General features: G+C 43.2%; 1 protein-coding gene across 1 annotated transcript in view; it reads right to left on the reverse strand.

Moving 5' to 3' along the window:
* Positions 1-26,542, reverse strand: part of SPEF2 (sperm flagellar 2) — a 544,154-nt gene that overhangs the window by 102,191 nt on the left and 415,421 nt on the right. The window contains exons 23-25 of the mRNA XM_033932867.1: positions 17,945-18,128; positions 3,574-3,736; positions 338-469 (exon numbers count right to left, since the gene is read on the reverse strand). Of these exons, the coding sequence (XP_033788758.1) occupies positions 338-469; positions 3,574-3,736; positions 17,945-18,128 (479 nt within the window). The remainder of the gene's footprint in view (positions 1-337; positions 470-3,573; positions 3,737-17,944; positions 18,129-26,542) is intronic.

Genomic DNA, 26,542 nt, shown 5'->3' on the forward strand with positions numbered 1-26,542 from the left:
CTCCAGTATGCAAGCATCTCTGCCCTGGCCTTTATCCTTTATAAGTGTACACTATTTACACACTATCTTCAACCTATATGTGTGTATTTTAGATGACTATATTTACCCTATATCTACATTTATCTTACATATTTATAGTATAATACATTCATTTTCTGTTTTTTATTGTATACTTTGCATTTGTGAATTTTCCTGTGTTCATTCTGTCATGTTCATGTTCCTCCTCGTTGCTACTCCCCACTGAATGTTTATGATCCACAAATTACTTTTTTCTATAAACTAAATGAATAATGTAGCATTTCACTGTTTGTTATGTTTGACAACATATAACATGTACCTTCAAATTGAAGTGCAAAATAAAATTCCTCCTGCATTTTCTTTTTCAATGCTTTTTGATGTAGAACTTCAGCACTTTCTTCCACTACGGGTGAAGTAGGGGATTGAGCAGCAGGCTCAGGTGATGCACTTCCTATAAAACAAGTAAAATGATCATTGATCTTCCCTCCATCATTCTGCAACATTTATTAAACTTTCTCATCATGTTCGTCTTTTTTGCTATCTAAACCTCAGCCAAATACCATTTGACTTCTTTCCATTCTCCTAGGTCCCTAGAAGGGTACACACAATAGTAAAGGGGGCTTCTTTGATCTCATTGATAGTTACGTAGTATTTGAGGAACAGAAGCTGTATTGTTCAGGTTTTTCAACTGATTATTATATAGAAAAGATGATAATACTTCTTATCTGGAATAGCATGCAGGAGGAACTAGATACTTTGGTTTACAGAGTTTCCAATGGATGATGTGCCACCTTATTGTGTCTTTATGAGAAGTAACGTAATGGTGGGCTGAGAACCAGGAGGACTGGGCTCAATTTCCACTGCAGTTCCTTGTGATCCTGTGATCAATGGTCAGTATTTTATTAAGAGATCATTCTTGTGTATATATGGCATATATGATTTTATAAAATTACCCCATTGTTCCATGGCAGATAGAAACATTTTCAACAACACTATCTAGATCAGAACTTCTCAAACTGTGATTTGGGACCCCAAATGGGGTCACAAAACCCAGATTTGGCATCATGACCTAAGAGGGCTCTCCATAGCTGCGTCATTATTCTGCACCTCCAGGGTGTAGGGGGTGTCAAAAATTTTATTTGGTTGTACTCATGGACAGGGCAGGATTAATTCGTCAATGGCCCCTAGGCACACAAGTACACTGGGCCCCCTGCCACGCCATGCCCCACCCCACCATGCGCCCAGACGGAAACAGGAAGCTGCATCAGAGGGAAGCTTTGGGCAAGCAGCACCGCTTGCACAATTACAGTTCCCGTTGCCTTCCTTACCCGCATTGCTTGCTTGTCTTACTTTCCGTCGATGGGGGGCGGGGGGGGGGGGCTTCGTTGCCGATCGGGGGGGGGGGGCACGTTGCCGATCAATGCTGGAGGGGCCCATCGCCGTTTGGAAAAAACACTGTTGTTTTTTTTAAAATATCTTTATTCATTTTTAATCTTTCAACAAGTGCACAAATTAAAACCATACATAGTCTTGAAAACATCACTTGGAAATCTATCAAGAAAAACAACAAATTCTAATCAATTTAGAAAAAACAATGTTGATGCCCTCCTTCATCGGGCCCCCTTGACCATTTCGGGCCCTATGCACGTGCCTACTTGGCCTATTGGTTAATCCTGCTCTGCTCATGGAGTCACTGCCACAAAAATATTAATAAGCACTTATCTAGATAGTATCACTGAAAATTCATCCACAAGTCCCTTTTGAATATTAACTTGTGTAAAACAAACATAACAGGATATTAGATTAGAAGTAACCACAAAGACATTCAAAACTAAGCTTAAGACCTTCTACTGTAAGGAGTCATTTGGAACTGACATATCCTTATCAGATATTTCCCATATTTATTGATTGAACGACTACTTCAGAAAATTGCGAGCCATGGAATAGAGGGTGAAATACTCACATGGATTAAAAACTGGCTGGAGCAACGGAAACAGCAAGTGGGGGTTAATGGACTGGAAGAGCGTCACCATTGGGGTGCTGCAGGGCTCGGTGCTTGGACCCATGCTCTTCAACATCTTTATAAATGATCTGGACATTAGTATGACGAGTGAGGTGATTAAATTTGGGGACGATACAAAGTTATTCAGAGTGGTGAAGACGCAGAGAGATTGCGAAGATCTGCAATGTGGCATAATCAGGCTCGAGGAATGGGCATCAACAAGGCAGATGAGGTTCAACGTGGATAAGTGTAAAGTGATGCATGTAGGTAACAAAAATCTCATGCACGAATACAGGATGTCCGGGGCGGTACTTGGAAAGACCTCCCATGAAAGAGACTTGGGAGTCCTGATCGACAAGTCGATGAAGCTGTTCTCACAATGTGCGGCAGCGGCGAATAGGGCGAACAAAATACTAGGAATGATAAAGAAGGGGATCACGAGCAGATCGGAGAGGGTTATCATGCCGCTGTACCGGGCCATGGTGTGCCCTCACCTGGAGTACTGTGTCCAGCACTTGTCGCCGTACATGAAGAAGGACACGGTACTACTCGAAAGGGTCCAGAGAAGAGCGACTAAGATGGTTAAGGGGCTGGAAGAGTTGCTGTACAGCGAAAGATTAGAGAAACTGGGCCTCTTCTCCCCCGAACAGATTGAAACATTCAAGGTACTGAAGGGAATAGACTTAGTAGATAAGGGCAGGTTGTTCACCCTTTCCAAGGTAGGGAGAATGAGAGGGCACCCTCTAAAATTGAAAGGGGATAGATTCCGTACGAACATAAGGAAGTTCTTCTTCACCCAGAGAGTGGTGGAAAACTGGAACGCTCTGCCGGAGTCTGTCATAAGGGAAAACACCCTCCAGGGATTCAAGACAAAGTTAGACAAGTTCCTGCTGAACCAGAACGTACGCAGGTAGGGTTAGTCTCAGTTAGGGTGCTGGTCTTTGACCAGAGGGCTGCTGCGTGAGCGGACTGCTGGGAACGATGGACCCCGGATCTGACCCAGCAGCGGCAATTCTTAAATCGATTCAGTGGCATGACTTTTGGGGAGTGTGATGGATAGTGGACATTTTGGTTAGTATAGAAACCTTTTTTTTTTTTAACCTCTTATAACATTATGCTATATGTATCCTATCTCTTTACTTTCCTATCTTTAATGGAGTTCCTTTCATAAAATATTTGTATTGTAAACCACTTAGATCTGTCATATGCTGAAACGGTATAACAAGTTCTAATAAAACATAAATATTCACAACAAAATTAATAGCATATTAACACTTTGGGCTCCTTTTATCAAGGCACGCTACGGGGCTTAGCGCGTCGGACATTTCATCACACGCTAACCCCTGCGGCAGCCTAAAATCCTAACTCCTCGTCAGTGGAGGCGTTAGGTACTAGCACGGCAGGCGGTTTAACGCGCGGTATTCCGCGTTAAACCGCTATTGCGCCTTTGTAAAAGGACCCCTTGGTTTCTTTCATGTAGAAGCACAGAATATGATGGCAGAAAAAGATCTAACAGATAATCCAGTATAAAAATCCACATGTTTCAGAATTACCTTTCCTTTTCCCTTTCTTTTTACTCGTAGATTGTGAAGATTTTTTCTTGGCACTGGATCTAGTTCTAGAAGGTGTTCGAGAACCTTTCCGACCTTTTTCTTTGCTTTCCCCTCTCCGACGTTCTTTTAGGTCATCTCCTTCCATCTGCATTTCAGCAGCTGTCTAACAGAAGAATAATCATAGTTGTATTCAAAGCATTTCAGATGATTCTTCCATTTACAGGAAACATTGGCAATTGTTAAATAATGAATAAAATTCCACAACAACAGGTTGTAATGGGGCCTATACCATAAAACTTATGCAAAGGTTTACCATGCAAATCAATACAATTTTAATGTTAAAATGGATTTTGTTAGCTCAGGGGATGAGAGAGAGAGGGGGGGGGGGAGGGGAGTGCAGACCAGAAGTGTATTTCCCCATCCACCTATGCGCCTAAAGCCTTCATGATGACACCAGGCTTTGAGCCACCTATTGAAGTCCTCTGTGTTTTTTACTCTTTCCTTTCCCTTTCCATATGCAGACACTACTTCTGAAAAAGCTACAGGCTTTGCAAAAGGTTTCAAGCCCTCACCAAGCTCCCAAAAAGCTTTCTGTATTGCAAGTGTGGAGTTTCTCTCAATTCCCAACGCTGCAAAGAAAAAGCCTCTAGTTTGTCTTGAGACTGCCTTGAAAGAATTAATTCCAGGGAATTGAAGCAATAGGTGATGCATCAAAATCGCGCGAGACAATCACACGCAGACAAAGCCAAGCTGACAATTGCACACAGGACATCAGCATGCCGGATTTAAACTGAATTTTACAGCGCTCCAAGGGGGGGTGGTGAGCATCGGTATTGATCTGTGAAGTGGTGTGAGAGCCTGAAGAGCTTGGTGGGTCTGGATAGAGCGTATGAGAAGCAGTGAAGTTGAAACCCCTGACGCAGCAACCAGAGCAAAACGGAGGGTTCCCCGTCGGGTTCAGTGGCTGCAGGGCCCAGGAGGTGAAGGACTGAGAGATCCTGGATGCCGAAGCAGCTAAGTTGTTCTCTTTTTTTGCTGTGTTCCACGCTGAATCCTGGACTACTTTGCTACAGTGCTAATTTACCCATTTTTTCACAACTGAGGGCTGTGTGACCCGGTGTGTTTTGTAACATCTCCCTGCAGGCTACCATAGAGCTTTTTCTACCGGTTCTATATTTTGGAGTACAGGGTTAGCCTTGAGAGGTGGAGTTTTTTGCCAGATGAAGCTGAACTGAGGCTTTTTCTCCACCTTTCTTTTTCCCTGTTACTACCTGTTGTGTGATTGGCTTGTGTGTGTGTGAAATTAAAGCCTGTTAGTGTTGCAGAGGGGAGGTTTGTTGTCCATATGGGGTTCTGATTTAGAGGTAATATTATTGGAACTCCTCCCCCTCTTAATTTAGTAGTATTGGGACTGCCGTTGGGGAGGTATGGGGGGAACCCCCACATTACAAATGAAACTGATCTTTTTCCCTAAAAAATAGGGAAAAATCCTGTTTCCTCTATAATGGGGGGTTCCCCCCAACGGCAGCACCAACACTATTAAGTTAAGTGCGGTAGTTCCCCCCCATAAACACCCCCCCCCTCGGAGCTCTTTAAAATTCAGTTTAAATGTGATGCGCTGATGTCCAGCGCGCAATTGCCGGACCGGCTTCGTCTGCGCGCAATTGTCTCGCGCGGTTTAGTCTCTGAATGAAGCAATATCATGTGGGGTGGGGAGGGGAAAGTGAAAGAGAGGCCAGACTGCAGGAAGAATGGAATGGAAAGAGAGACTGGACTGCATAGTTTGTGGGGTGGGGGGAATGCTAGACAGTACATGCACTGCCACTGGGGGAGCCCAAGCTAAGATTGGGGAGCTAGGCCCTCCTCCCGAGGGCTCCCTATGGCTACGCCCCTGGTGAGGGAAGAGAATAACAGAGAAGTTCGACCTAGGAGGGCTGGCCTTGAGAGGTGAAGATGATGACTGGAAGGGTAGTTGGTAAGAACAAGAAATATGTTGGAGCAGAACATGAGAAGGAGTGAGAGAAGAGAACGGTATGTGGGAGTAATGCTGGATCAACGGGAAAGAGGAGGGAACATCAGGAAACAGAGCAGGAACAATGTTGGACCACAAAGGGGAGAAGAGAGAGGATGTGAAATGATGGACCGTATGTGTGGGGGAGGGGGAGGGGGAGGGAGGGGGGAGAGAGACAGTAGGGAAGAGAGTTGGAACAGGAAGAGGGTGGAGGAAAAAGGACATGGAGATGTCAGACCATGAAGGGGAGAGGGACAAGAGATGCTGGGTTACAAGAATGGAGGGGGGATATACTGGAAATTGTGGAATCGTGGGAGAGAATGAGGGGGTAGCAAGGAGACGAATGAGAGGATAGTAGTGGCAAGGAGATAGAAACAAAGAAACATGATGGCAGATAAAGGCCAAATGGCCTATCTAGTCTGCCCATCCATAGTAACCATTATCTCTTTCTATCTCCAAGAGATCCCACATGCCTATCCCAGGCCCTTTTGAATTTAGACACAGTCTCTGTCTTCACTACCTCTTCTGGGAGACTGTTCCATGCATCTACCACCCTTTCTGTAAAAACATATTTCCTTAGATTACTCTGGAGCCTATCACCGCTTAACTTCCAGAGCCTATCACCTCTTAACTTCATCATATGCCCTCTCATTGCAGTTTCCTTTCAAATAACAGAGACTCAACTCATGCGCTTTTATATTACATAGGTATGGACACTTTAAAAGTGCATCGCCACTTTAATAAGTTTAGAAAGTTCACGACAGCTCACACCACGCGTGCGCGAGTGCCTTCCCGCCTGACATAGGTGCGTGGCTCCTCAGTTTAGTAAGCCAGCTAAGGAGCCAACCAGGGGAGGCAGGTGGATTGTGAGAATATATCTGTCTGCTGTCCCTGGATAACTCCTGTTATGGTAAGTAACTATGTTTTATCCCAGGACAAGCAGGCCACATATTCTCACATGTTCTCACAAGACTGAGTGGATTTATCAGGAACAATGGAAAGGGCATAGGGAGGATGCTGTTTCTTTGGTTTCTTCTGCTGAGGCCATGCCGGTGCAGAGGCCTTAGCTGAGAAGCGCCTCTGATAAGAGGAAGATGAAGCAGGTCTAAATTAGAGAATGACACGGGGGAAAAAATCTGTCCCTGTCACCGCCCCATCCCCGGTCCACCATCCTCTGCACCGCCCCGTCACCGCCGTTCCCTCCACCGCCCCGTCACCGTCACCGCCATCCCTTTCACCGCCCTGTCACCGCCACTGCCATCCCATTCACCGCCCCCGCAGCATCCATATAAGCCTAGCAATAATCCTCCGCGACCACTTCCAGTTCCAAATCCTCGATTCTAAACTGACCAACGCTCTGGAAATCCTCTCCTGCAAAATCTCCAAAGCTGACTGCAAAGACAATCTAACTATTACACTATTTTACTCCCCCCCCAGCAAATGGAACCAAGCCAAAGAAGATTTCTATGAATACCTCCTCACAAATTCCGTCGCGGGCACCCACAATCTTCTTGCAGGGGACGTCAATCTACACCTTGAACAGGAAGAGAATTCCAACGTGGCCGATCTCCTCTCCTTCCTAACATCCCTAGGTTTCTCTAAACCACCCCCTACAAAAACCCATGACAAAGGCCATCACCTAGATCTGATCTCCTTCCTCCCCAATACCACTTCAACCCCCAGCATCAACCTTAAAGAAGAAAACTGGTCCACCACCCCCTGGTCTGATCACCTCCGTTGCAATTTCAAATTACACTGGCTAATAAAACAAACCAAAAAACAACCAAAAACCACCCACAAAGAAAAAACAAAATGGTCTAGAGGCCAACTTAACCCAGAAGAATTCTGGTCCCACTACAACCCAACATCCATCCCAGATCCTGACCCTAACTTCATCTCAGACTGGAACAATTTCAGCAATAAGACCCTAAACGACATTGCTCCACTGAAACTTTACAAGAAAAAACACCGCTCCTCCGCTAAATGGTTCGATGCAGATCTTCTTGCCCTCAAACGTGAAGTACGCAAACTGGAAAGAACCTGGTGCAAAACAGGCACAAACACAGATAGACACTCATGGCGAATTAAAGTCACAGAATACAAAAAAATGATTAAAGAAAAACGACACAAGCACTACTCCCAACTTATCAACACCCCATCCCTAAACACTAATAAACTCTTCAGAATAGTTAACTCCTTATTTGACACCGTCCCACATAAAAGCTCCCCCACTGATCTACCACCCTCCCCAACAAACCTAGCTGACTACTTCGCCAACAAAATTCTCAACTTGAAAACATCGCTCACAACAACTAGCACTTACCCATATATCCAACCACCCTCTCCAGAAAAGGATGGCTCACCAGCAGACATGACCTGGTCTCACTTCAATAACCCAGACTGGAACCTATTTCTCAAGCTATACTCAAAATATTCCAAATCCAACTGCCTACTAGATAACTGCCCTCCAACCATCATGAAAACTGCCCCCCTCCCCTTCAAAGCGGAACTCTTCAACTGGATAACCTTGTGCATGACAACCGGCCACTTCCCACTGGAACTTGGACACATCCTCGTATCTCCAATAATTAAAAACCCCAAAGAATCTCCCTCCGTAATCTCCAACTACAGACCCATCGCCAATATTCCTCTCTTCCAAAAAATCATGGAAGGACTGGTCAATCACTACCTCACATCATACCTAGAGAAATTTAACATCCTCCACGAATCCCAGTCTGGATTCCGCACCAATTACAGTACGGAAACCGTTCTAGCCTCACTAACCAATCACCTCCTCCAACTATTCTCACTGGGAAACAGCGCACTGCTACTACAGTTCGACCTCAGCAGTGCCTTCGACCTAGTAGACCATGACATTCTGATTAACTGCCTCGACTCCATAGGCATCGCCGGACAAGTACTAACCTGGCTCACAGGCTTCCTAAAAAACCGAACCTACCAAGTCCATAATGACGGAACCTTCTCCCACACATGGAGCAACCCCTGCGGAGTCCCCCAGGGCTCCCCCCTATCCCCGTCACTATTCAATATCTACATGGCATCACTGGGACACATGTTATCGAACCGTAACCTGAAATCCTATATCTACGCGGATGACATTACAATCATCATACCCATCACCTCACTGTCACATGAGACAGAACAATTCATCTCAACTGTCCTCACCATGGTAGAAAACTGGACCACTCGCTTCAAACTGAAACTAAACCCAGAAAAAACCAAGTTCTTCCTTGCAAGTCCCAACCACAAACTAACATCCACCACCCTGCATCTTAATGGCTTAACATATCCAATCAACTCTACTATAAAAATCCTCGGAGTCATCTTGGACCGATGCCTCACTTTAGAAGAACACACTAACACCCAGGTCAAAAAATGTTTTTCCACCCTGTGGAAACTCCGCTCCATCAAACATTACTTTGATTTTCCCACCTTCAGATTGCTGGTCCAATCCCTAATTCTAAACTCCCTGGATTACTGCAATATCATATATCTGGGCTCCTACAAGAAAACAATTAAACGACTACGACTTATTCAGAATACCGCAGTCCGCCTCATCTACGGGCTCAAAAAATCAGACCACATCAGCCCTTTCTACAGGAAACTTCACTGGCTACCGTTCGAAGCAAGGATCATCTTCAAATTCGCCTGCCTCTGCTTCAAAACCCTAACTGGCTCAGCCCCGATATACCTTTCACGCCACTTCACCTTCCCAGGCTCTAACCGTACACGCAATGCACACCTGTTTGCCTACCCCTCCCCAAAAGGATGCATCCACAAAAGATTCTTCGACAAAACCCTCTCTTTCCAAGCTGGCAAATGGAATGACTGCCTGTCCACTCTCATCTCTCTTGCCCCAACTTATCAATCCTTCAGGAAATCTCTAAAAACATACCTCTTTGATAAATTCCTCTAACCCCCCGTCCCCCCGACCAAACTAATAATCCCTTGCCTCCCTCCCTATCCTTCCCCTCCCCCCATGCAACAATTATTGGATCATTTTGTAATTGTCACTGGTTTATACCATATAATTGTTAACTAATTCTCTGCACCTACATTGTATAAATCGCTCTGAACTGTTTTTCGATATGCTGTAACCTCGATGTAACTTCGCTATAACTAAGCTGTAACTTCGCTGTAAATGTACAGTCTCTTATCCTGTAAACCGCTCTGAACTGTTTTGTGGTATTGCGGTATAAAAAATAAAGTTATTATTATTAATATTTATCTTATTCCGTTCTTATAAATCAAAGTTCCTGCTGCTGAACTAGAGATGTGTAAGCAAATCAGCAGCGCCACCATTATATTAATAGGTTGCCCTCGTCGTCCCTGTCTTATGAAAGAGCACAGGCTGTGTACAAATGTTTGCAAGTTAAAGAACCACTCTCACTCAGGCTGATGATACCGAGGAGGGAGTGGAAAACATGAGAGAAGGGCTGTGGGAAATGCTGCTTATAATGCAATTGAATCAAAATGTGGAGCCACCATGGTGAATCTTTTTAAAAAATATATAATCATCTTTATTGCGAGCAAACCACATAACAAACAAACAAAGGCCAAATAGGAATACATCCAGTCCAAGTTACCGATTACAGAAGAATTTTACAATAATAAACAAAAGTAAGATAAAAATATGATACAATACCAAAGAAGTGAACAGTAGAGGCCAATGTTTAAGAGAAAGCAGAAAGAGAAAAAATAGATTTGCAGGAGAATTTTTTTCCCCCATATATTATAACATCCCTCCCCCCCCAAAAAAAAACTACCACCATCCCATAATCAGTACAACTCCCCTCACCCAACTTCCACCCACAGAAACCAATTATTTATTCAATATAAGACTATGTTGTTGATGAGTGAGCGTATTCCAATAGGGCTCCTAGATCGCCTGGAATGCACTCCAGCGCTTGGACTCTGCACCGGCAGACATTACAAACAAATCATTCTGCCCCAAGGCAGAGGCCTCAATATTTATTTAAGTATTTATATACTTCCTGTTTCCGGTTGCGTCAGAGGAGAAAATTGATTGACTCGCGCAGCCGCGCGTGCACGGCTGTGCGAACGCGTGCGGCTTGGGAAAAAGGAAACTCGAAATATATGGCAAACTCGAAATATAAGGTGAGGTGGAGAGAGGGAGCTGGCAAAACGCTACAGGCGGGCGGGCGGTGGCTGCGGGGACCGCGCGATCCTTGATACCTCACTGCGGAGACAAGACCATTCACCGCTCCACGGGGCGGTAAATGGCCTTGTCCCCGTCCCTGCAGCGACTGCTATTTTTCTTTCCCCATTCCAGCCGTTTACCCGCGGCTAAATGCGGTAAACCGCCACCGTGTCATTCTCTAGTCTAAATGTCTTGATGAAGATGGCTTAGATTAAGGCTTTACTAAGGTGTCCCACTGAGTCTCATGTGCAGTGAGCTTTTGGGATGCAGTGTCTATAGAGTCCCCAGAAAGCTCATCACCTAAACAAGGAACGTTTGCTAGCCTGTCCTGAAAATTAACGTCCATGTCAGAGACTCTAAGCCACGCCAGCCTCCTCATGGCCACAGCCATTGAGAAGGCTCTGGAGGTGAGCTCAAAAACATCATAAGCTGAGCGAACCAGATATTTCCTCAACTGAGTGACAGTGCTGACAAAGTGCTGGAAACCTTACAGTTTATGAGAAGGGATATATTTCTGATATCCAGGAAATTGCTTGATGAGATGTTTCAAATAACAAGAGATATAACATAGTAACATAGTAGATGATGGCAGATAAAGACCCGAATGGTCCATCCAGTCTGCCCAACCTGATTCAATTTAATTTTTTTTTTCTTCTCCTTAGCTATTTTTGGGCAAGAATCCAAAGCTCTGCCCGGTACTGTGCTTAGGTTCCAACTACTGAAGTCTCCGTCAAAGCTCACTCCAGCCCATCTACACCATCCCAGCCATTGCATTCCTCCCCAGCTCATCCTCAACCAAACGGCCATATATAGACACAGGCCATGCAAGTCTGCCCAGTACTGGCCCCGTGAAGTATTTTGTGTGGCCCTGGTTGAGGGCGATGCAGTGTTTTCCTCTGCTGCTCCTGGGTGTTTACCATCTTGCTGGCTCCCTCCTCTGTCTTGCTGCAGTGTTTGTGCAGCCCCAGAAACATTTTTTTCGGCCAGTGCGGCCCAGGGAAGCCAAAAGGTTGGACACCCCTGCCTTAGGCCTTAGTTCTTCAATATTTACTATTATTTTCTGATTCTAGATCCTCTGTGTTCATCCCAAGCTTTTTTGAAATCTGTCACCGTTTTCATCTCCATCACCTCTCTCGGGAACTCACCCTCTCCGTAAAGAAGAATTTCCTTACATTGCTCTTGAGTCTCCCACCCCTCAGCCTCAAATTATGCCCTCTGGTGCCGCAGGGTTTCCCTCTCTCCCCCACTCTGTTCAACATCTATCTTGTCTTTTGGGAAACCTGCTACAACTTAAAGCTTAAGTTTTACATTTATGTCGACAACATTACTATTGTCGTCCCATTAACTTGTCTGACACTAGAGTTCACAAGTCTTCTTGCATCCACCCTAAGCCAGATTGAGCTCTGGATGACGGCTTTTAAATTGAAATTAAACAAGGAAACCCCCCCAATTCTTTTTAGCATCGCCCAATGATAAGCTCAAAGAAACAAAGATACATGTGAATGGTTTGGATTATAATATAGACCAATCCATAAAAATACTGGGACTAACGTTGGATAAACATCTTACATTGGAAAAACATACCGATTTATTGACTAAGAAATGCTTTTCAGTGCTTTGGAAGCTTCGTACCATTAAGAAGTATTTTGATGAAGCCTCCTTTCGTTTGCTGGTGCAATCATCAATCTTAAGTATTCTTGACTACTGTAATATTGTATACCAGGGGTGTCCAACCTTTTGGCTTCCCTAGGACGTATTGGCTTAAAAAATGTTTCTGGGGCTGCGCAAATGCGCAAACGCTGCAGCAAGACAGAGGAGGGAGCCGGCAAGACAGTAAACACCTGGGGCAGTAGAGAAAAACACTGCATCGCCCTTGACCGGGGCCGTACAAAATACTTCACGGAGCCGCAGGTTGGATACCCCTGTTGTATACATAGGGGCCTGTAAGAAAATTCTTAGAAAATTAAGAGTAGTCCAGAATACTGCTGTTTGTTTAAAAAAATGGAAGCACATTACTCCTTTCTATCAAAAACTGCACTGGTTGACAGTGGAGTCTAGAGTTTTGTTCAAGTTTTCATACATTTGCTATAAAGTAGTTTTTGGTATGTCACCAGGTTACCTGCTCCCTCATTTTTCTTTGAGTCACTTTAATAAGAATACACGAAGAATATATCTATTTATATATCCTTCCATAAAATCTTGTCATTACAAGAGGTTCCTTGAGACAACTTTCTCATTTCAGGCCGCCAAATTGAATATATGGCTTGGCAAAATGATGTTAAAGACTCAACTATTCAATAGGTTGGTATCTTAATGTTCTCTGCTTTTTTACCATGTCTTTTTAACTTTATTCATTTTACCTATACATTTGTATTTTACTTTGATGTATTTATTGGAATTGCATGTACTGTTTTTCCTGCTGTGACATAGAACTTTACCGGTATGGCGGTATCTAAATAAATAATTATTATTTTCCTTTCTCTGGAAAAGATTTTGTTCTACATTAATACCTTTCAAATACTTGAACATCTGAATCATATCTCCCCTGCCCTCCTTTCCTCTAGGGTATACATATTCAGGGCTTCCAGTTTCTCCTCATACGTCTTTTGGCACAAACCTCCTATCATTTTAGTCGCCCTCCTCTGGACAGCTTCAAGTCTTCTTATGTCCTTCGCCAGATACGGTCTCCAAAACTCCAAGTGGGGACTCACCAACGACCTGTACAGGGGCATCAACACCTTCTTTCTTCTATTGGTTATGCCTCTCTTTATACAGCCCAACATCCTTCTGGCAGCAGCCACCGCCTTGTCACACTGTTTTTTCACCTTTAGATCTTCAGACACTGTCACCCCAAAGTCCCTCTTCCCATCCATGCATATCAACCTCTCACCTCCCAGCACATACGATTCCTTCTGATTATTAATCCCCAAATGCATTACTCTGCATTTCTTTGTATTGAATTTTAGTTGCCAGATATTAGACCTCCTCATACGTCTTTTGGCACAAACCTCCTATCATTTTAGTCGCCCTCCTCTGGACAGCTTCAAGTCTTCTTATGTCCTTCGCCAGATACAGTCTCCAAAACTGAACGCAATACTCCAAGTGGGGACTCACCAACGACCTGTACCGGTCCCATCACTTTGTCCACCTTCAGTTTTTCAAGTTGCTCATAAACATTTTCCTTCATGAACGGTGCAGAATCTACTCCATTTTCTTGCATAACTTTGCCAGACAATCTCGGTCCTTCTCCAGGATTTTCTTCCGTGAACACAGAACAGAAGGATTTGTTTAGCACGTTTGCTTTCTCCTCATCACTCTCCACATATTGGTTCCTAGCATCTTTTAGTTTAGCAATTCCAGTTTTCATCTTCTTCCTTTTACTAATATATCAGAAAATTTTTTTTATCTCTCTTTTTTACATTTTTAGCCATATACTCTTCCGACTGCGCTTTCGCCAGACATATCTCTCTCTTGGCTTCTTTCAGTTTCACCCGGTAGTCCTCTTCTTGGTTTTTTTTAAATATTTCAGGAATGCCAAATCTTTCGCCTTTATTTTCTCGTCACTAGTTTAGAGAACCATATCAGTTTCCTTTTTCTCTTGTTTTTATTTATTTTTCTTCACATAAAGGTCTGTAGCCATTTTTATTGCTCCTTTCAGCTTAGACCACTGTTTTTTCACTTCTTTTAGCTTCTCCCATCCTAACAGCTCTTTCTTTAGGTACTCTCCCATTTTATTAAAGTCCGTATGTTTGAAATCTAGAACTTTAAATATTGTGCGGCCGCTCTCCACTTTAGCTGTTATATCAAACCAAACCATTTGATAATCACTATTTCCCATGTTGGCTCTATTGGCCACTTCTCTCTAAATCACTAACTATTCTCTGTACTCTTTTAAATCTCTAATCTAATAAAGCTATATGGTGCCTATTTACATATTGTGGCACCATATACACTGTAAAGAGATTATTGGTCTAATACTAACATACACTTCATTATATGTGTTTATGTATATATATATATATATAAATTCTTCATTTTTTCATTTGTATGGACCTTCGGATATCAACTGGATCATGATTAATGCCCAGCAATCTCTTGTCTTCATCAGTCCACTTTATTGTTTATTTACTCAAAACTCTAAAATTCATTTAGTTTCATACTTATTCTTAATTTCATAACTCCATAACTATTTCTTCATTGTATTTCATTTTAGTTCACTTCACTTCCTTACTTAATATCTTTTTCTTCTAATTTAATCTTATTAATTAGCTACTTAGCTTTGAGGTTAGCTCTCAAACGTTAATCAATGCTACCTCTCCCGACATGCATGTTTCAAACAAGGTTTTTCTTCAGGGTCGAGGGGAACTGAAAAACATACAAAACTTTTAAAAAATCCAACTCTCTTCTCAGTTTTTGCTTTTTTTAAAGAAATCATTCAAACCTTGAAAACGCTAGTGACCTCTCAAATATAAAAACATTATACTCTGGATGCAGCAGAACTGAGCTCAAACAGCAAAAAATATACAAATCTTTTTCTCTCTTTTCTGGTTCTCTGCTTAACATTGTGCAAGCACTTTATCTAAAAGTTGTTACTTCAGGGAATTGTTACAAAACACACCTAGTTCAACCCCAACCTTTTCAGATATAATTTAGTTCAGATATAAGCTTATTCAAATGGAAATTTGCTAAGATATAGAGCTGTCGCTTACCAGTCGAGAATGTGCAGTCTTTCTTCAAACATGGCCACAGTTTGTAATCTACTGAATATAAAACAGCTGTAGGCTCCCCATTTGAACGTCTGACGTCAGACAGAGGGCTGACCTATTGCTAGGCAACCAGCTCATGGAATCAGCACTATCTTTCAGGACTATTGTTCAAATCATGGAGAGCACTGCTAGCTCTACTGAATAAAGCTAGAAAATACAAAACTGCAGGCTCCTTGTTTGGACGTCAGTCAGTGGGCTAATCTGTTGCTAAGCAATCTATTCGTGCTATCAGCACTGACAGACCTATTATTTAGATAATAGAAAACCATTCTATTTCCTCATTGAGCCCTACTGGCTCTAATGATTTGAGTTGGAAAATCCATCTCTGTTCTTTTATTGCCAAAGCTTTTTTGGCCAACGTGGAATTCTTATAGAGCCATCGACCAAATCTGTACTGAATTTGGAATCTACCTCCAATTTAAGAGAGAGGTCCTTTACCCAATTGTCGAATAAATCGAATAAAGGAAAGCCTCTCAGTGGGAGAAGAAGCTCTAACAGAGAATGCCTCAGAGACTCTGATGCAGGAGAGTCCTCTGCTTCTGTAGCAGAAGGTGAAGGATTTGGATTGGAATCATTCTGCAAATCAGAAACCAGAAGAACAGAGGGAGAGCGATGTTTTGACCAGTGCCGGTCCAGTGTTGGAGTCTGAGAATGTTTACATTTCTGTGAAGCCTTCCCAGACTTCATTGAACTCCTGCCAGAGTGTCCAGAAGATGATGAATGACGCTGAGAAGATGTGGATCGGTGTCTATGCAGGACCGGTGTCTATACAGGACTGGTAGGTCTGGAGCGGTGTCAAGAGTCCTTGTGGTGCACCAATTAAGCATTGATGGTACCAGAGGTCCTGGCAGTGTTAGGCTCAGGCTGGGCCGGTACCGGAGGAGTCAGCGCCAGGAGAAGTAATTAAAACTAGTCCCCGAGCGCCTCTCGAAGCAAAGCATCGAGCTTCTGATGCAAGATAAGAACCGGTATATGTGGCTTCATTGCTGGTACCACAGGTGCTGCGACATGTTCTGAAAGGATGACTCCGATGATGAAGCACCGCTCAATGGTGGAACTGGTCGCTGCAGGGATTTACGCTTGGTCGGCACAAATTGACTTGATGCGTCATGACCTTGGAAGGTGGTGGCTTCATAGCCAGCTTACCTGAGGGCATATTGTGTTGTGACATCGGAGTTGATGCTGGTGCCTCTGGCGGTATTGTTGACTTTGACATCAGAAACTTCGATGTAGATGGTGTTGTTGGCGCATCCCCATCCATGCTGACACTGAAGAGTTTTTCCTGCTGAAGAATGTGATTTTTTTTATGGTGTGCTTCTGAAGCGTAGAACAAAACGGGCAAGATTGAATGCGGTGCTCTGTACCCAAACACTGTAGGCACCAGCCATTAGGGTCTGTCAAAGAAATAGTGCGAGAACACCGACTGCACTTTTTGAAACCAGTCAGCGAGTGTGACATTGACGGGAACACTGCCTCAGCCTAATTGAACTCAATGGCTGGACATAAATAAAGGCCTTGCTGGAAAAACTCCCCCCATAGATGTCTGAAAAAGAAAAACTGTAAACTCTCATTTTTTTTGTTTTTTTTAAACGAGAAAGAAAAGATATAAGAAAAGAAATATAAGAAAAAGCGCGAGAGCGGGAAGGCAAGTTTACCACAAAAAAATGAAGACAATTAAGAATGCGACTTCAAAGCTTTGTGGAAAAAAACGAAACTAAGGAGCCACGCGCCTACTCGCACATGCATGGTACGGACTATCGCAAACTTTCTAAATTTGTTAAAGTGGCGATGCACTTTTAAAGGGTCTGTACCGGGGCTCTGTGGATAATATCACCTACATGTGAGAAAATGCTGCCTGCTTGTCCTGGGATAGCATGAATAATAATAATAATAATAATAACTTTGTTCTTCTATACCGCCATAGTCATGAGACTTCTAGGCGGTTCACATTGAAGAGAGTTGGACAGTCAGCAAGTTAAAATATGCAGAAGTCAGAGAATTACAGAATACAGATTCTTAAAAAGGCAGTGAAATACAATATATACAGCATACAGAATCTTAAAAGGCAGCGAAATATAATATACAGATTGTTAGCAAATGTTAGAAGTTTCAGACTTATATGCAGGAGTGGACATATTTAGTGTTTGGTGTAGATACTTTTTAGGGTGCAACAAAAGATAAGAGTAGGAAGAGAAAAACAACAGAAATGAAAACATTAACATATGAGACAAGAGAAAGGCCAAATGTGCACAAACTCTCAGTGATACATGTGATAAAATGAAAACTGGCAATACATCTAACTGAGACGGATTTATACAAAAACTGAATTTTGGGGAGATGTTCATTACATATAAGCTACTAAAATATGAATACCAAACTGTTGTAAATATTATATTGCATAAAATGTCTTACCAAATTAGATACAGCTATCACTGCTGTTTGCCAGATATCAGCAATTAGCTTTTCGTCAGTTTCATAGCTCACTGTTGGACTTAAAGGGGAGTTTTCTTCTTTGTTCTTTCCTGGAGTACTTTTACCTTTTGGTTTGACTGCAGGTAGTTCAACAGACTGTGGTCTTCGAGATATCAAAGGGATTCTTAAATTTAAAAAAAGCATTATACTTATTGTGAAGGATCAGCTTACATAGAATGTAAAGAATGGAACTGAAAATAAATAGAACCAAGGAAGGCTGTTAAATAAATCTATATCCACATAGCACAACCTCAAGAGTATAGGATAACAAGTCCAAGTGTTACTCTTAAGGGAGAAAAGACCTCAGTGTCTAATAGGGAAAATCAAAGCAACCCATATAGACAGGCTAGTTGCAAATATCACTTGCAACCAGCAGACACATCCTCGGTCAAAAACTCCCCAAAAGTTGAGGACACAATTTCACAGTGAATTTCAACAGTCTTAATTCTAAGTCTCAAAAAGTTAAAAAAAAACCACTTATCTGAAAATTGTTGTCTTCTCAATCAAATTGCAAACACAAGAACGTGATCCTGGAGCTTGGAAGCAGGAGAAAATCACTCCATAGGAGACAAACTCAGAGCATAGCAGCTACTAAATATCACCACTAGCATAATCCAACAGGGTTCCCTGTTTTGCTGGTGCGCTTCTTCAGGGATTTGAGCATCGATTCACCCGCTTCAATTTCTGTCCTTGACAGAATTTTCCTTGACAGAAATTGAAGCGGGTGAATCAATGCTCAAATCCCTGAAGAAGCACACCAGCGAAACAGGGAACCCTGTTGAATTATGCTAGTGGTGATATTTAGTAGCTGCTATGCTCTGAGTTTGTCTCCTATGGAGTGATTTTCTCCTGCTTCCATGCTCCAGGATCAAGTTCTTGTGTTTGCAATTTGATTGAGAAGACAACAATTTTCAGATAAGTGTTTTTTTTTAAACTTTTTGAGACTTAGAATTAAGACTGTTGAAATTCACTGTGAAATTGTGTCCTCAACTTTTTGGGAGTTTTTGACCGAGGATGTGTCGGCTGGCTGCAAGTGATATTTGCAACTAGCCTGTCTATATGGGTTGCTTTGATTTTCCCTATTAGACACTGAGGTCTTTTCTCTCTTAAGAGTAACACTTGGACTTGTTATCCTATACTCTTGAGGTTGTGCTATGTAGATATAGAAAGAACGGAACTGAGACATATTCAACCTTGGGGGTTTGTACAAAGGCTATTCTGAATGTGAAATGTTTTGTAAAATCAGGCTTGTCAAACCCATGGACCAGAACGCAGCCTAGTGAGTGCTTTTTTCTGACTCTCAGAAGCTTGGCAATTCTTGTAGTGCTTACAACAGGATTCCTGCTTCCCCAGCATGACTTAACTCTCTGTAAGCATGACACTCGCAATACTGGAAATTCGGGTTGATTTTGCAGTTTTAAGTCTCACGAGAGAATTGCAACCATGTAATCAATCCAAACCTGCAGTGCCTCATGGCTCAAGCTTGCAGAGAGCCAAGTCATGGTGGGGAGATTGGAATCCTGCTATTTCTTTTGTGACTGAAGCAAGGTGAGGGGGAAAAAAAACTGGGTGAAGGCTGGGAGGAGGTTATGTTGCCACTATTTGATAAGAACATAAGAAGTTGCCTCCGCTGAGGCAGACCAGAGGTCCATCTCGCCCAGCGGTCCGCTCGTGCGGCGGCCCATCAGGCATATTGCCTGAGCAGTGGTCCCTGACTAGCTCTATAGCCTATCTCTACTCCTGTTCCTGTAACTTACCTCTACTCTTATCCCTACAACCCATATCTACACCTATCTATACCCCTCAATCCCTTTGTCCTCTAGGAACCTATCCAAACCTTCTTTGAAGCCCTGTACAGTGCTCCTGTCTACCACAGCCTCTGGAAGCACATTCCATGTATCCACCACCCTCTGGGTGAAAAAGAACTTCCTAGCGTTTGTTCTAAACCTGTCCCCTTTCAATTTCTCCGAGTGCCCCCTTGTACTTGTGGTTCCCCTTAGTTTGAAAAATCTGTCCCTGTCTACTTTCTCTATGCCTTTCAGGATCTTGAAGGTTTCTATCATGTCTCCCCTAAGTCTCCGCTTCTCCAGGGAGAAAAGTCCTAACTGTTTCAATCTGTCAGTATATAAGAGATTTTCCATACCCTTTATCAGCTTTGTTGCTCTTCTCTGGACTCCCTCAAGTACCACCATGTCCTTCTTGAGGTACGGCGACCAGTACTGGACACAGTATTCCAGATGCGGCCGCACCATTGCACGATCCAGTGGCAGGATGACTTCCTTCGACCTGGTCGTGATACCCTTTTTAATGATACCCAACATTTTGTTTGCTTTCCTTGAGGCTGTGGCGCACTGTGCCAACGCCTTCAGTGTTGTGTCTACCATCACTCCCAGGTCTCTTTCCAGGTTACTTACCCCTAGTGGTGATCCCCCCATTTTGTAGCTGAACATCGGGTTCTTCTTCCCTACATGCATGACCTTGCATTTCCCTATGTTGAAGCTCATTTGCCACTTTTTGGCCCACTCTTCCAGTGTCGTTAGATCCTTTTGGAGATCTTCACAGTCTTCCATTAAGGAGGAGCCCAGGCGCTGACGCTGCCTCTAACGCTGCGGGGGTGGGCGGAGCTCCCTCTCGCCGATACCCCAGTTGATTGCTTGCCTGCCCGCCTTCTCCTGCTTCCTCGGCGGTTCTCCTGTCTCCCCTCTCCGGCTTCTGAAAGCCTCTGCTGCTCAGCCCTGCGGTCTCAAACACGCGGTCTGAGGCAGGTCGCGCTGTGGCTCGTCTCCTATTAAGGAGGAGCCCGGGCGCTGTCGCTGCCTCTGACGCTGCGGGGGTGGGCGGAGCTCCCTCTCGCCGCTACCCCAGTTGATTGCCTGCCTGCCCGCCTTCTCCTGCTTCCTCGGCGGCTCTCCTGTCTCCCCTCTCCGGCTTCTGAAAGCCCCTGCTGCTCAGCCCTGCGGTCTCAAACACGCGGTCTGAGGCAGGTCGCGCTGTGGCTCGTCTCCTATTAAGGAGGAGCCCGGGCGCTGACGCTGCCTCTGACGCTGCGGGGGTGGGCGGAGCTCCCTCTCGCCGCTACCCCAGTTGATTGCCTGCCTGCCTGCCTTCTCCTGCTTCCTCGGCAGCTCTCCTGTCTCCCCTCTCTGTCTAATGGATATCTATAACTCCTTGCAAGCTTAATCATAAAAGGCAATTTAACAGAGGAAAAAGCCTCAGACTGAGGCCCTCCCACCACCACAATGGTGGTTTAAAGGTGGTTAGGCAATAACCTCACTGGCAAAAAACCTCTGTAATGTCGCAGATAGATAAAAGCATTGCTCGGTGCTATTTAAATTATTAAATTGTATACATTTGAAGATAGAGGTAAAATCTTCCACTTATCTGCTGTTGATCGGTACACCAACGGTAGCCAGCGTTTCACAAGTCTGCTGCCTCAGGGTGTAACAAATCCGATCAAACTTAAAGAGGGACACTAAACAGCATCTCCACATCGATTAAGCTTGCAAGGAGTTATAGATATCCATCAGACGTCATTCTCACATTTTTTGTGAAAGTGTTCATTTGATACATTAGGTTTTCACAGTACTTGAGTCTTTTTGCCACTATTTGATGAAACATGTTTGCATGTTTTTGCCCTTCAAATGTTACAAAATATAAAATGTGGGCTCCGGAGACAAGCCTGTGTAAAATACATATAAGGACGTGCAGGAGTGCACATATATATATGTGACCCCTTGTTTACCTGGATGCTGACAAGGGGCACACAAAGGTATTCTTATTTGTTGAGACCAGAGCTGGGAACCTTGAGTCCTACAGCAAATGTGAACCAGACTTATCGCTCTTTCCTTTCTCTCCAAAATAAAGTAAGCCCACACAAGCATTATAAACTCCAAACATGAACTTTACTCTTTTCAAAGTGAAAAGAAGCACTCTCTTGGAACAGTTGCTTTTAGAACAAGTCTAACTAAGTACTGATTTTATCTCTTCTTCTCTCCAAGATGTTATTTTAATTTCCAACCCCAGTTACAATGATCAGATGGACAGCTCTAACTAACAGAAACTACCCTCTTAATCAGATCTCCTAACTCCAACTGTACATAGTAACATAGTAGATGACGGCAGATAAAGACTCGAATGGTCCATCCAGTCTGCCCAACCTGATTCAATTTAAATTTTTTTAAATTTTTTCTTCTTAGCTATTTCTGGGCAAGAATCCAAAGCTCTACCCAGTACTGTGTTTGGGTTCCAACTGTCAAAATCTCTGTTAAAACCTACTCCAGTTCATCTACACCCTCCCAACCATTGAAGCCCTCCCCAGCCCATCCTCCACCAAACGGCCATATACAGACACAGACCGTGCAAGTCTGCCCAGAACTGGCCTTAGTTAAATTTTTAATATTATTTTCTGATTCTAGATCCTCTGTGTTCATCTCACGCTTCTTTGAACTCAGTCACAGTTTTACTCTCCACCACCTCTCTCGGGAGCACATTCCAGGCATCCACTACCCACTCCATAAAGTAGAATTTCCTAACATTGCCCCTGAATCTACCACCCCTCCACCTCAAATTATGTCCTCTGGTTTTACCATTTTCCTTTCTCTGGAAAAGATTTTGTTCTACGTTAATACCCTTCAAGTATTTGAACGTCTGAATCACGTCTTCTGGCGTAAGCCTCCTATCATTTTTGTTGCTCTCCTCTGGACCGCTTCAAGTCTTCTTACGTCTTTTTCCAACAACTGAAGTGAGGCTCACCGGTCTGTAGTTTCCTGCTTCATCCCTGTGACCACTGGTCTGTTGGTGGATTCTGACCAACAGATAGGGCTGGATTAAAGGGCAGGCTCAATAGGCATGTGCCTCAGACCCGAAGAGGTTAAGGGGACCTGATGAGCTGGGTGCCCGTGTGTCTCCCTCCTTCCTTCCTTCTCCCTCTTGTGCAGCAGCTGCCATTTTGTCTTCCTCTCTTTATCGATTGGATGCCTGGTTTTAATATTAATGACCTCATTTGCATGCCAGAATCAGAGAATGTACGACCACACAGAGAACCATGCAGTGAGCCATTTAGAGCATCAGGTCAGAAAATACGATTGGTTGCTAAACCAGTCAAACCATTTAGCGACGATAGTCAGACAATCGGAGGCTTTAGTGCATCTATTCTAGCCCCAGTTGCATGAGCTTTATTTTCACAAGTTCACACCCTTTAGAAGTTATCCATTAGTACCTATTGTTCTTAATTCAGCTGCCAAACTATCTGTGCAGCTCTGAGCTAGGGATGCCCTTCATACGTATTCCAATACACAGCATACAGCACAGATAATATTAAAACTCTGACTTGCAGGCTAGGGAAAAAGCAAAGATGGTGGCACACTCTTGGTGACCTCTGTCTTCTGTGCAAGGCTTACCTTCCCAAATTACTTCAACATTACTTCTCTTTTGAGGAATAATTTCTTCATACTGCACATGAAGAGGAAGAGAACAGTGTGGGCTATTTCCTCACTGGCTTGTGCTTCTTTGCTGATGCAACAGCGGATGGAGAGGTATATCACTGGAGACCCAGTGATTGGTTTTGGGGGTGAGAGTCCTGCTCAGTTATAGCCTGTTTCTTTGGGGCTGAATGCTTCTTTCTGCCCCCCCCCCAATCCAGTCTGCTTGCCATGTCCAGCATTGGAGGCTGTTTTAATGCAGGAGCAGTGGGGAGACATGCATGAGTGTCAGCTTGAGGCTCCTGTTGGGGGAGTTTTACAGCTCAACGAAGCCAAGAATGTCCTTCTGTAGAGAGAACAGGAGTTACCATTACTCCCACGACAGTGACTCTGGAAACTATATGGAAGGCTATTAATGAGCTTACAGCTGCTATAAGGAAATCTTTTACAGAGGTAATTATCTTTGATAACTAAAATGGATAGTTTGGTAACAACTGTGGAGGAGGGAAAATAGGACTATTCTAGAAAATTCCAGGAGGTCCAAACTGATATTCTTGATTTAAAAGAATTTAAGTCAACTGTTGCAAGAGATCAATTAAATTTAAGGAGAAAGGTAGAACAGAGGGAGAACTTTAATAGAATATTAATTCTCCGGTTTCTGAATTTTCCATATGATTCTGCTATTCTGCCTATTGATATGTTTAAAAAATACTTTACTGAAGTTCTTAAATTTTCAACACAAATGATCCCCCTTTAAATAAGGTATATCATGTGACTTTACCTAAGAAAAAAAATCTTAGACTGAGAATATCCCATCGCAAGTTCCTGATCAACATTAGTTGAACTTACAAGATATCGCAGGTATAATATAATAATCAATGTCTGAGATCACACAAAGGTTAATTTTGGTAGTTTCCTTCATAATCTGAACAGGATTTTAACAATCTTATGAAAATATATTTCCACAATGCTCAAGCTCTTTTTTTATGGATAAAGAGTGTGGATATTTCCTGATGTCACAAAAGCTATGCAAGAAAGAAGGAAGGTTTTTCTGTCTTATATACAAGAGCAGCTTTTAAATTGTTATATCAATGTAAATGCTTGGTCCTACTGGGAGGTATTAAGTATGTCTTTTTCTCATTGGAACAGCTGAAAGCATTTATAGATTTGAAGAAATTGATATAGTTCCAGAGACAGATATAATCGCTGAAGTTCGTGTTAGTGCCTTTTCTATTTCTTTAGTTTTTCTTCTTTGTAAAGGATATTCTTGTCCTATTGGCTGTCTTCCACATTTGTTTTAGTGGTCTATAAAGGAAAAGATTGTTTCCACATATAAATTTGCTTTCTAGTTTCAAGGAGGAATTTCTTTCCATGTTTCTGTAACAAGTGTTAACTTGTGTATAAAGCATTTGAAAAATTAATTTAAAAAAGAAAAACTAACCTCTGACTTGCAGCTCTGAGAAATAGATGTACCCCTAAACACCCCACCTTAGTATATACTATTTGCCCAGGCTATTTGCCCACTCTCCCAGTGCATGAACAAATGATTCTCTTAATAAAGGGAATCATTTGGAGTGTTCTCACCCTAAACGGTAATGGAATGATTCAACACGACCAGTTCAGCATGGCCATTTCAGTGTGGCCAGATCAGCAGAGCCCTTTCAGAGTGGTCTTTTAATTATGGGACAGTTCATCACAGCCATTTCATCATGACCCTTTCAGCACGGGCTGTTTCATCTCTTAATATTAAGATGTCTGCTCAGTCAACCTTTTACCCTTGAAGTATTCCCTCTGGGCAACTTTCTGTTCCAATATGATGCGCCTGATTGATCTGTGATGATGCCCCTCCCCTTTCAAACCTTGAAGTTACCTGATGATGCAGAGGCAGGAGAAGACCGCAGGTGGGTGAAGGGAAAGGAAAGAAAGCACAGTTACTTACTGTAACAGTTGTTATTCAGGGACAGCAGGCAGCTATTCTCAACATATGGGTGACGTCATCCACGGAGCCCAGATGCGGACAGCCTTGCAAGCAGACTTGCTTGTAGAAACATAGAATTTTTAAGTCAGCCACACTGCACATGTGCGAGTGCCTTCCCACCCAGTTCAGATAGCTAGTATAGAAGCCAACCAGGGGAGAAGGGTGGGTTGTGAGAATAGCTGCCTGCTGTCCCTGGATAACAACTATTACGGTAAGTAACTGTGCTTTATCCCAGGACAAGCAGACAGCCTATTCTCAACATATGGGTGACCTGCAAGCTAACTAGAATGGGATGGTGAGAGCATTGGCAACTTAGGAGAATAAATTTTGTAATACTCTTTGGCCAAAATGGCCATCCTGTCTGGAGAAAACATCCAGACAATAGTGAGAGGTGAAAGTATGAACTGAGGACCAGGTAGCAGCTTTGCAAATTTCCTCAATAGGTGTAGATCTGAGGAAAGCTACTGATTTTGTGGGCTGTGACTCGACTCTGTAGTTGTAGTCCAGCCTGGGCATAAAAGAAAGAGATACAAGAAGCCATCCAGCTAGAGATGGTATGCTTAGAAATTAGATATCTCAACTTGTTTGGATCAAAGGAGACAAAAAGTTGAGGAGCAGTTCTATGTGATTTGGTGCTTTCTAAGTAGAAGGCCAAAGCATGCTTACAGTCCAGAGTATGAAGAGCTGATTCTCCAGGATGAGAATGAGGTCTTGGAAAAAACGCTGGAAGTACAATAGATTGGTTGAGATGAAATTTTGAAACCACTTTAGGTAAGAATTTAGGATGAGTACGGAAGACCACCTTGTCATGATGGAAACTTGTGAGCTCACTGAGAAAAACCACTTTCCAAGTAAGATACTTAAGATGAGCTGTAGACATTGGTTCAAATGGAGGTTTCATCAATTGAGCAAGAACAACATTGAAATCCCAAACCACTGGAGGCGGTTTAAGAGGAGGTTTGACATTGAAAAGTCCTTTCATAAATCTGGAAACCACCGGAAGAGCAGAGAGGGGTTTCTCTTCAATAGGCTGATGGAAAGCAGCAATTGCACTGAGATGGACTCGGATCGATGTAGACTTGAAGCCAGAGGTGGATAAGTGCAAAAGATAATCTAGAACAGAAGGTAAGGAGGAATCTT

Source organism: Geotrypetes seraphini, chromosome 1 (genome assembly GCF_902459505.1).
Source record: "Geotrypetes seraphini chromosome 1, aGeoSer1.1, whole genome shotgun sequence".
Taxonomy (NCBI): domain Eukaryota; kingdom Metazoa; phylum Chordata; class Amphibia; order Gymnophiona; family Dermophiidae; genus Geotrypetes; species Geotrypetes seraphini.